General features: G+C 41.3%; 2 protein-coding genes across 2 annotated transcripts in view; both read right to left on the bottom strand.

The window, feature by feature from the left end:
* LOC134225952 (exostosin-1-like) overlaps positions 1-12,669 on the bottom strand; it is a 601,093-nt gene that overhangs the window by 271,896 nt on the left and 316,528 nt on the right.
* Positions 10,420-11,434, bottom strand: LOC134222587 (general odorant-binding protein 45-like). Its single transcript, XM_062701748.1, has one exon. It carries the CDS (start codon positions 11,360-11,362, stop codon positions 10,499-10,501), a length of 864 nt encoding a protein of 287 aa, XP_062557732.1. The 5' UTR covers positions 11,363-11,434; the 3' UTR covers positions 10,420-10,498.

Genomic DNA, 12,669 nt, shown 5'->3' with positions numbered 1-12,669 from the left:
TTGAAACTACTATTGTTTGTGAAATTATTATTTCATAGCTTCAGTATCAGATTTTTGCTACATCGGTTTGTAAATGAAAAATAATATGATCAAAATCGAAATACCTACATACTTGACTTCTCTAGGCATGAAAAATAACTAACCCAAACCGGGACTCCTCTTGAATCCAGTCATATTCAGTATGATCTACTTTGTAGCAATTCATATTTACACTGAGTTATGGAAGGTTCAAGATGCACGACGTAGTATTATAATCAAAGATTCGCAAGTAACTTAATTTTTAAAAGATCCATCAAAAATTAACACTTCTATCATATTTTGGAATGCAAAAAATGTCAGAAATGGACACCTAGTTATATTCTTTTATTTCCTGGAATATCGTACAGAGTTCCAAAGTTTCACTCAGAGTCCCTTATTCTCAAAATAATGTCGGATACTAAAGTGATGAGTTCTATAGATATTAAGAAATATCACTTAAATATACAAAAAAAAATCATAATTTTGAAAATTTCCAAGAATTTTGAACGTTTCCAAACGGTTCAACATGGGGATTGTGTCTCTCTCAGAAATTTTATATATATATATATCAGAAATATATCAGAAATTTTATATATATATAGCATCAGGGCATCAAATAGAACCGAATAAGAGGGCGGCCCATCAAAAAATTTGAAAAAGTGTTTTTTGAGCCACCCTAATATATATACATATATATATCGTCTGAACTACATAAACGTTGATACATTATTAAGGTTCACTACAAATCGTGATATCACAGTACTGGCCAAGGGCGTCATTTCAGGAATTTTTTTTTTTTTTTTATATCAAGCTTTTTTATTTTTCATCGGAAACCAAGATTTTAATTTTAAGTGTTTCGTAGGCAAACCGATGATTTTTTTTAAATATGAGCCTTTAGTTCTATTTCCATTTAAAAAAACCAAGGGGTAACTCAAGCAATGCAAAGGTCTGAAGGTGTACCACTCATGAAAAAGGTTGAGAACCGCTGATATAGGAGGGCCAGAGAGGAATAGAAGAAGGGTGTAGGGAGGGGTATTGCCAGAAAATAGAAATAAAACTGAGTAACTTCTGAGCTCCTGGACCGATTCCAACCAAATGTTGAATAAATGCAGATGAAAGATGGAAGAAGAAAAGGAAGAAAATTGAATAAAAATCTGAAAGAAAAAGAATTTAATAAGGGAGATGGAAGAAGGAAGATTAAGAATGAAGGAAAAAAGGAGGAACAAAGAATGAAGAAGGCAGAAGAAAGAAGAATGAAGAACGGAGAAAGAAGGGAGGTGGAGGATATCATTAAAAAAAAGAGGAATGATGAAGGAGCATATGTGATATGCAGATATGCAAGTCACTCAAATCCTCACAAAATAAATTGTCTCCAGAAAAAGACCGATTCAATGATTGAAAACAAAATTACTGCAGCAATCATGCTCACGACCACCATCTATACCGATGGGGTAAATAGCGCGTCTGTTACGATTTTGCCGGAAATATTCGGGTAGCCGTCATCAGATTCGTACAATCGTTTGGTTGCTGTTAATGGTTGTAACGCGTCTTCGGTTATTTGAGTCGAATTTTCTTCAAAGTGACAGAAAACTTGACAGCAATCATAGCGTCGGTAGCGGTGATGGTCGTCAGCGATGGTTGTTGCCATTCGGCGGTAGAAAATGATCGTTTTTCGCCAGCTTCCAAAAATTTGGTTGTAGATATTCGGAAAGGCGCATTAATAAAACTTAGTTTATTAAAACAAAATGACAAACTCTGATAAAGTGCCAAAAGTAGAAATTTTGCATAAAAAAGTGTGGAAAGACAAATTTTTAAACGCTTGGCATTCATAATTCGTTTTTAATTCAGTAAATCAATTACAAACCAGAACATTTGCCAGCTTTCCTCTTGTTTGATAAAGTCAATTATTTTCAATAATGCTCTAGAATTTAGGTAAGAATATTTCTTCTGGTTTTTGCTGACGCTGAGTCACTGAGTTTGGTACAGACGCCATTCCTGTGGTGGCCTAACAAACAACAGGAACACATTCGTAACAAACACGATGACAACAAGGGAGGCTAGTGGTAACATTATCGATCACGTAGTTTGCTCTGCGCGACTTGCTTCTAAAGTAATTAACGAAACAACATCTACTGACTTGAGTGATCACTGTCTCATTGCTACCACTTTGAACCTTAAAGATGCACCGAGTAAACAAACGTTCACTAAAAATGTGGTGCATCATGAGCGTTTAAATGAATTATTTATTCAGGCTGGCTTACAGATTCCCTGTAACTATGATGTTAACAGAAAACTGGAATATGTGATGACAACGTACAATGCATTGTTTACGCAATGTACAAATACAGTATCTATTATGACTAGGCCACGGACTAGGCCATTGTCCGTGGATGACTTTTGACTTGATAAAACTGATTCGAATCAAAGAAAAGGCATTAAGCAGGCATCGGAAGAACCCAGGAAACCTAGCAATGCAAGAAGTGTTCCAGCATGCACCAAGATTGCTTCAAAAAAAGAAAATGCAATGTAAAAGGGAGTACTACTACGGACAACTGGAGAGAGCAGATATTAAGACTGCATGGAGATTCGTCAACGACAACCTAGGAAAGGAAAGAAACGTCTACAAGATATCTTCACTGGAGGTGAACGATCAGGAAATTTCGGATACCAAAAACATCTATACTGTCTTCATGACTACTTTTGTAGTATTGGACCGTCCTTAGCAGCCAATATCACAAGTGACCGTTGCATCAATAAGTTCGGTACCCTCGTTCCCTTATCTAGTTCGTTCTATATGACCCCCACAACAATCAATGAAGTAACAATTGTAGTCAACAACTTTGAAGCAAAAAAGTCAGCAGAACCCGATAATATACCCGCCATATTTGTCAAAACCAATCACCGATTTTTCACACAATTCATGATGGTAGTATTCAACGAAATTATTTCCACCGGTCAGTATCCAGAATGTTTGAAACTTGCAAGAGTAGTTCCTATACTCAAGTCTGGTAATAATAAGGATCCCAATAGCTATCGACCAGTATCCTGCCTGTCCGTTCTGGATAAAATACTGGAAAAAATGTTGGCCACGGGAATCGTCAGCTTTGTCCAGCGGTTCCAGCTGATCTGCGACCATCAATATGGATTTCGTTCTGGATCAAGTACGTTAGGGCCTGCAGTGATTTAGTCGATAATAAATACGATTTACTCGATCGTCAAAAACTAGGTGCAGCACTTTTCATAGACTTGAAAAAAGCGTTCGACACTATTGACCATCGTATGCTAATAATCAAGATTGATGCGTTGGGATATCGAGGCGTTGCAAAATCGTTAATAACTAGTTACATAACGAATCGACGCCAATTTGTTTCTATCGGAGAAAGTAAAAGTTCTCTAGATTTCATGAAAACTGGTGTACCCCAAGGTAACAACCTAGGGCCGATTCTATTCATGCTGTTTATCAACGATATATCCAAGTTACCTCTGAAGGGCAAGCTTCGTCTATTCGCCGATGATACCTCATTATTTTATGAAGCAAATTGCGTTGCGGATCTACAAAGACAGGGCAGCAGGGACTATGTCGGCTTGCCTAGGATGTGGTGGGGTTTGACAGTGGGCCCTGTTAAACCTCTATAAAAAGCTGCATGTATCCGCAAGTAGGCCTCACCAAAGCGACCGTGTGCCGCTCAAAGCGCACAAGCCCAAGTCCTGGTGTTAGGTGGGACGCTGAACAGCCCTGACACGACGGCCCTCCGACGAGACAGGAGGTTTGCGCAGGCCCAATAAGCCGTCTGGAAAACCAATCATTACGAACAATATAAGAGATAATGCGACTCGATATAATCGGCAAAGACCTAGGCGACGAATACAGGATCACGATTGGAAGCTTGGAACATAGAATTGCAAGTCGCTAGGTTTCGCAGGTTGCGACAGGATGATCTACGATGAATTACATCCCCGCAACTTCGACGTCGTGGCGCTGCAGGAGATTTGCTGGACAGGACAGAAAGTGTGGAAAAGCGGGCATCGAGCTACCTTCTACCAAAGCTGTGGCACCACCAACGATTGGGTGGCAGCCAATCAACGTAAGGATGTGCAAGCTGAGGATAAAAGGTCGTTTCTTCAACTATAGCATCATCAACGTGCACTGCCCACACGACGGGAGATCCGACGACGAGAAAGAAGCGTTCTATGCGCAGCTGGAGCAGACATACGATGGATGCCCACTGCGGGACATCAAAATCGTCATCGGTGACATGAACGCTAGGAAGGGAGGAAATGTATAGACCGGTCATCGGACCGGATAGTCTGCATACCGTATCGAACGAAACCGGCCAACGATGCATAAACTTTGCAGCCTCCCGCGGAATGGTAGTCCGAAGCACTTTCTTCCCCCGCAAGAATATCCACAAGGCCACATGGAGATCACCTAATCAAGTAACGGAAAACCAAATCGACCACGTTCTAATCGACGGTAAATTCTTCTCCGACATCACGAACGTACGAACTTACCGCAGTGCGAATATTGAATCCGACCACTACCTCGTTGCCGTATGTCTGCGCTCAAAACTCTCGACGGTGATCAACACGCGTCGGAGTCGTTCGCCGCGGCTAAACATTGGGCGGCTACAAGACGGTAGACTAGCCCAAGACTACGCACAGCAGCTGGAAGTGGCACTCCCAACGGAAGAGCAGCTAGGCGCAGCATATCTTGAAGATGGCTGGAGAGTAGACTGGCCCAGGAAACAAAAAGTTGTCTAATTCCACGGGGCACCCCCCAGAATTGTGTCTTTGGGTGAGAAAATCAATCTCTGAAAATTTCAGCTCAATCGCTTGTTGCATAAGCTGGCGCATTTGATTTGAAGTTTGTATGGGGATTTCAGCCAAAATGTATAGGAAAATACACCTCCGTCACTCATTCGATCTGGAAATTGGTTCTGATTGCTCGAATGACCTCAGAATTGCAAAAACGGCAGTTGGTATGCTACAGAACAATTTCACAGAACATTGTATGATGATTAAATGAACTTTTATATAGGTTTCGGCTGATGCAATTCGATCAAAAAACCCAAAAATACACAAATCAGCTCCTAATAAATCAGCCGAAAATTATATAAAAGTTCATTTAATCATCATGCAATGTTCTGTGAAATTGTTCTGTAGCATACCAACTGCCGTTTTTGAAATTCTGAGGTCAATCGAGCAATCAGAACCAATTTCCAGATCGAATGAGTGACGGAGGTGTATTTTCCTATACCTTTTGGCTGAAATCCCCATACAAACTTCAAATCAAATGCGCCAGCTTATGCAACAAGCGATTGAGCTGAAATTTTCAGAGTTTGATTTTCTCACCCAAAAACACAATTCTGGGGGGTGCCCCGTGGAATTCGACAACATTTTTTTCTCCCCATAGTAATCTGGGCCAGTCTACTGGAGAGATATTCGATCCGCCATTGGAAGCACCGCAACCGCTGCACTAGGCACGGTGGCTCCGGATCAGAGGAACGACTGGTATGACGGCGAATGCGAGCAGTAAGTTGAGGAGAAGAATGCAGCATGGGCGAGATTGCTGCAACACCGCACGAGAGCCAACGAGGCACGATACAAACGGGCGCGGAACAGACAAAACTTGATTTTCTGGAGGAAAAAGCGCCAGCAGGAAGATCGGGACCGTGAAGAGACGGAGGAACTGTACCACGCTAATAACGCACGAAAGTTCTATGAGAAGCTGAACCGTTCACGTAAGGGCCACGTGCCACAGCCCGATATGTGTAAGGACATAAACGGGAACCTTCTTACAAACGAGCGTGAGGTGATTCAAAGGTGGCGGCAGCACTACGAAGAGCACCTGAATGGCGATATGGCAGACAACGGTGGCGGTATGGTAATGAACCTAGGAGCACGCGCGCAGGACATGCGACTTCCGGCTCCGAATCTCCAGGAAATCCAGGAGGAGATCGGTCGACTGAAAAACAACAAAGCCCCTGGAGTTGACCAACTACCAGGAGAGCTGTTTAAACACGGTGGTGAAACACTGGCTAAAGCGCTGCACTGGGTGATTACCAAGGTTTGGGAGGATGAGGTTCTGCCGCAGGAGTGGATGGAAGGTGTTGTGTGTCCCATCTACAAAAAGGGCGATAAGCTGAATTGTAGCAACTACCGCGCAATCACATTGCTGAACGCCGCCTACAAGGTACTCTCCCAAATTTTATGCCGCCGACTAACACCAATTGCAAGAGAGTTCGTGGGGCAGTACCAGGCGGGATTTATGGGTGAACACTCTACCACAGACCAGGTGTTCGCCATACGTCAGGTATTGCAGAAATGCCGCGAATACAACGTGCCCACACATCATCTATTTATCGACTTCAAAGCCGCATATGATACAATCCAGGACCAGCTATGGCAGCTAGTGCACGAAAACGGATTTCCGGATAAACTGATATGGTTGATCAAGGCGACGATGGATCGGGTGATGTGCGTAGTTCGAGTTTCAGGGGCATTCTCGAGTCCCTTCGAAACGCGTAGAGGGTTACAGCAAGGTGATGGTCTTTCGTGTCTGCTATTCAACATCGCTTTGAAGGGAGTAATACGAAGGGCAGGGGTTGACACGAGTGGTACGATTTTCACGAAGTCCTTCCAGTTATTTGGTTTCGCCGACGACATAGATATCATGGCATGTAACTTTGAGCGGACGGAGGAAGCCTACATCAGACTGGAAAGCGAAGCTAAACGGATTGGACTAGTCATCAACAAGTCAAAGACGAAGTACATGATAGGAAGAGGCTCAAGAGAGGTCAATGTAAGCCACCCACCACGAGTTTCTATCGGTGGTGACGAAATCGAGGTGGTAGAAGAATTCGTGTACTTGGGCTCACTGGTGACAACGATGCAAGCAGAGATATTCGGAGACGTATCATGGCAGGTGGACTCCGCAAAATGCTCCGATCGAATAGAGTTCGCCGCCGTACCAAACTGACTATCTACAAAACGCTTATTAGAACGGGAATTCTCTACGGACACGAGACTTGGACGATGCTCGTGGAGGACCAACGCGCACTGGGAGTTTTCGAAAGGAAAGTGTTGCGTACCATCTATAGTGGGGTGCAGATGGCGGACGGTACGTGGAAGAGGCGAATGAACCACGAGTTGCATCAGCTGTTGGTAGAACCATCCATCGTTCACACCGCGAAAATCGGAAGACTGCGGTGGGCCGGGCACGTAGCCAGAATGTCGGAAAGTAATCCGGTGAAAATGGTTCTCGACAACGATCCGACGGGAAAAAGAAGGCGAGGTGCACAGCGGGCAAGGTGGATCGATCAGATGGAGGACGATTTGCGGACCCTCCGCAGACTGCGTGGTTGGCGAAGTGCAGCCATGGACCGAGCTTAATGGAGAAGACTTTTATGTGCAGCACCGGCCACTTCGGCCTTAGCCTGGTAATGAATAAATGAATCTACAAAGACAAATCAAGGAAGACATTGTTGTCCTACAAGACTTCTTCAATACAAATCTGCTTTCCCCAAATCTCGCCAAAACAGAGTACATGGTTATCCACTCTCCTCGTAAACGTCTGCCTTCACGAGATACTTTAGAAGTTCATGGATGTCTGATCGAGGAAGTTTTTGAATATTCTTTTCTTGGACTTGTTTTGGACTCGACGATGAAGTGGTCTGCACATATTAACATGCTTAAAAGCAAGTTAAGCTCCATTTGAGGAATATTCCGGAGGATTGTTACCTTTGTACCCAGGAAGTGGATGATAAGGCTATACCATACTCTATTCCTTTATAAAGATGCTGCCGATTCAATTTTGCCGATAAAGGCACTTCAGGCTTTTCAAATCCTGGTACAAATACGCAAAATTCTAATCGATGCCTCAACGCACCATAACACAAATATCCAAAGAACTGTTTACAACAGAGAATCAAGATATGAAGGAAGCCTCACTTTAGCAAGATTCAATACGGAGTTTGGTCGCAGAAAATTTGCCTATACCGGGAGCAAGCTGTTTAATAAATTTCCTGCTAACTGTAAAACGGCTTCAAGCCTGAGGAGTAGGCTTTGCCGCAAACGGTTGACATTCGTTTTTTCGCCACGAGTTTTTTTTTCTTTAAATGTTTTCTGTATCGCGATCGTTATTCGGAAAAGTGACCATCGGAATTCTGGTTAACGGATAGTGCCGATGTGATTTACGTTTTGTTCGTGTTTCAGCTTCCGTGTTGCTTTTACATTCGACGCCGGAATAAGAAGATTTTGAAGAAAGTGAAATGAATCAATTTGGTCTTTTGGTGGAATATGTAAAAAAATGAAATGCCTTAAATTCTATTCCAACCACGAAGTTTTCGAATAGTCTCGTGTTTCATTTTAACAAACTATGGGATCATCACCTACTCTGCCACATCCAAAGAAGCTGTTCCTACTTTTTCGAAAATCACGCCATAATCACCTACGGGGTGCAGGCCTCATGTGTCAACTATAACTAAGGCCACTCGTCGAAAAGCCGGTGAAAGTGTTCTCCTCTGGCTCTTTTACACAAAAATGGATTAATTTGGTGAGATTGTTTCATTATATTTTTACTATGACTTCAATAAAAGAAACTAAATACGCGCTGAATTTCAAATTATGGATCCATTATCCAATTGATAATGGTAGCATAAACAAGCGGGGCTTATTGTTAGTGAAAGTGGCCTCGGACTGGTCATGAAATACCAGGCAGTCTGAAATGGGTCACTGGATCTGCAGTAGAGCTAGCACCATCTAACTCCCGGATTAAATCTGACTGTAATATAAACAGACAGCTTTTTTCCATAACATCACTGCCAGCCAGTGGGGGTTAGATTGGACACACACACACACAACTGTAAAACGGCTTCAAGCCTCAACATGTTCAAAAAATCGTTAAGGAAACATTTGAAAGAGAGCATCCATATTTACCTCCTATAATATCGCGACCGCACTTTCCATTCACTTTTGAACATTCACTGCTTTTTCTAATTTGTATCTCCGTCAGCCGCCACCCATCACCACCCATTATGCATCGCCATCCACCATCACACATTTCCACCTACCGCCATCCATCGCCACCCATATCAACCAATCGCCACGCACTGCAACTTACCACCATTCGTCGAAGCTTTCCATTACCATCAATTGTAACTCGGTCAACTAAATTTAAATTGTGTTATATCTAATGTAGCAAAACTATTAAATTCCTTCTTTAAAGAGAAAAAATTCTCATTGGAGGTACCAAATATTGTATGTATGATTGAAAAGATGAGGAGGTTTTATGCCTCTGGGAGAAGGTGTTTGAAAGGAACTCCACTTCCAGGGGTTTTTCCCTGCTCCTGAAATAAAGAAATTAAACTTAAGCTTAAAAAAAATAAATTTCCATATTTCTCAAGGATATTTTGAATAGTTTCCTTTAAAAATGCCGAACAACATCTTTGGAATACAGCAGAATTTTCTGCTAAATGTTAACACTTTAAAACACACTATCATATAAAACAAGAATTAAGTTTGTCAGTCTAAATTTCATTCGAACATAGTTTAATAAATAGTAGACTTATACGGCCCAACCTGAAAGATTGATTTCATTTTATTAAATAAGTAAACATAATTTATTCGACTATTTTTCTTTGATTCAATGAAACGATGCTTCCTGGTTACCTGTGATTTAAAATCCATTTCCATAAGGTTGAATTTACATTTAGTTGAGAAAATATTTGATCCATAGTTGGAACTTTTCAAAGTAAAATGGACCACGTTTGCATCTCGATTCAATCCTACCGACACTGACACATTGTCGGACCATGAAAGTAGGTTGAATTTTGTGAATCCCATTCCAGGAACTGTCCAACCAAATCGATAAAGTCACCCCCTTTAGAGGTACGTGTGTGCTCGTATGCTACCTTTTGATCATTGGTTTACGGTTGGGTATTATGTACGTATGCTCCGACGTAAAACATATTTTTCGATTAACATTACAAGCTGACTAGAAAAGCGGAACGGATCAGAGGATGTCAAACGGTCTAAACGAATGGGTGGGTTAGGATGCGATTCAGAAGGCAACAACTGAATACCTGTAACAGGAAAAAGGTTCTGGAGCCACGCAATCTGAATTACGGGTTGTCATTCTGAATAATGTATGAAAAGGTTCGCTTTCATTTGAATAAGAATATTTAGTCTACCGAGGCAATAAACACTTCTCACGAATATTTTAGTTGTTCCAAAAACAGTAGTAAATTCTAAACCGATTTTTATATTCCAAACCATGTCAAACCTGGGTTCAAAGCAAAACAATCCACGTGTAATCAAAATCCAATCACAGTTCAATAAAAACTAATCTTAAAATCTTTATTTGAAATTGTTAATATTTTAATTCTAAATGAGTATCACTTTCCATAGGCTCTGAAGTTTCCATGTTCGAATTGGTATGTATTTTCGAACCCTTTTATTTTATTTTCATATCAGTTTATGATCACAAAATATGAATAATCGGATAAATGACGTATTCGAACGCTACTCCCAAACCGTACAGCGTGTGATAAACAAACGTACTAATGTCTATATTGCTGTTACTGTACATATTGATTTGAATGCATTCCTCGTAGACTCGCGCAGCAAGCGAACATTTGTCCAGCTCTTGTTCCTGCAAGCTGACATAGCATTTGGTAACCGTTTCCGCGTATTTGTCATCGTACCCTTCACACTGTACTGAAAACCGCTCTATATTTGGACCGTGGCTGTCACTGTACAATCCGGCTCGAATCAAAAGACACCGTGTAAGACAAGCACTTTCGGAAGTATTGGTATAACCATGTTCCAAAATGTGTTGCAAATCTTCCGCCGATAGCTGCAGTATCAGGGCGCACTCGTTGATGATTCGAACGCCTTTCAAGTTCGGAACGGGAACGAACTTCGGTTCCTGGTTGACCAACTCGCCGAACTGATCCTGGTAGCACTGCATACCGCAACTGGCACGATGACAGCCAGCACACGGAGGCAAACTGTGAACCGTTTCGTTCATGCACAGAACAGTTCGGTTGATGTAGTCCAGATCGTCCGGATCCTGACGGTAGAACCGTCCAACCGAGTAGTGCGGTCTGCCAACAGTGTCGTTCCAGAAGCGGCCGACCAGACCCAGACACCGATCGGAACACCCATCGCCGCCGTCGTCGTCGGTTGAGGAACTATTCGCCGGCAGATATTGGGCACACTCGATCCGTAGCTGGTCGAAGCTTTTCAGCGTGGCGGCGTGCTCGAGCGGACTACTGGCTTGATTCAGTGCGATGCAAATACCGAACAGCAGCAGCAGAAGAATGCTGCGTTTTTTCGTGTTCATTGCTGTGCGTGGCTGATAGTCACTGACTTTTTTATTGGTAGGTTTAGGAAATATATATGTAGGCTGTCGCCCAAGCAGGAAGATCGAGATGCAACTTTACGCGTGTAAATGTGGAGTGTGGCTACGTGCTTTGTGCTTATTAATTTTTAACACGGGTGCGCGTGATGGAAATGCGGAACTATGGAACGTCAGCTCCAGACAACTGTGAGACAAATCAGAGTAATATATAAAGAGAATCGGGTTACAAAACCGATAGCAGCTAAATCGTTCTGACCACAAGACACTTAATAAGAATGGTTTAATTATCAATAAAATGATGAATTAGTAGCTTGTAAATAACTCATTTCAGAGGCTAAACTAAAGGGCTAGTTACACAACACAATGATCGATAAAAATCTCAAACATAAAATCACGGCTATCAATCCAAAGTAAACAAACTAACTTATAGTAAATGATTGGAATTTAGGTCAATTTTTAGTTAAAAGGAAATGGTTTTATTTAATAAAAAAAAAACAAAACAAAAAATGAGCAGAAGCACATTTCAGTTTTTTTAAATTTTCATTAAAATGTTTTCACCAAGTTCTTTAGTTTGGTGGCTTATAAACATGTATTGGCTTCAGACGCTATCAATGTTTGTTGGGATAGAATTTAATTCCGCCAATAGGATACGCTATACTCAAGAAAATATGTACCTACTTCGGGCAAAGCTCCGTTTCCTGGACCTTATGGACTGGAATTGTCGGATTTATTCGGAATAATGGAGACTAAGTCATGTTATTCCGATCCCTAGAACCAACGTCCCAACCCGAGGCTCTCGAAGCACCAGCCTCTGTCATCTATGGGGAAAAATGGAAGCAGATGGGCTTCGAGGTAAATGCTGAGTAATGCGTACCTGAAAGAATAAATATCCGGGTAGAAGAAAACAGCAAAATAATATCAAATTTTACTATTAATATATGAATAACTGAATAGCAAAATATGACATTAGTTTATTTGATATAGTTGCTAAAATAGCAAAAATAATACCAGACATTGCTCTAGCAAATAACTCATAAATAACTAACTAACATTTTTCTATTATAATAACAAACCAATAGCAAAATATTCGAAGAAAAGAAAATATCAAAATCAGTTATTATTGATGTTGAAAAAGCAAATGATAAATGAATAACAAACTTTGCTATGATTGCAAAATGTGTTCTTCATTTGTTGTTCTGCTCTTTTTTACAATAACATATGAATGACAAATTTTACTATTATAACAAAACTTGTTGTTGGGATGCTATTTTATGTTGTTTATGAATAAC

The sequence above is a fragment of the Armigeres subalbatus genome, chromosome 3, assembly GCF_024139115.2.
Source record: "Armigeres subalbatus isolate Guangzhou_Male chromosome 3, GZ_Asu_2, whole genome shotgun sequence".
NCBI classification, from domain to species: Eukaryota; Metazoa; Arthropoda; class Insecta; order Diptera; family Culicidae; genus Armigeres; species Armigeres subalbatus.
This window is presented reverse-complemented; position numbering and strand designations above follow the sequence as displayed.

Coding starts and splice junctions, on each gene's coding strand:
- LOC134222587 (XM_062701748.1), bottom strand. CDS start 11,362: ATGAACACGAAAAAACGCAGCATTCTTCTGCTGCTGCTGTTCGGTATT.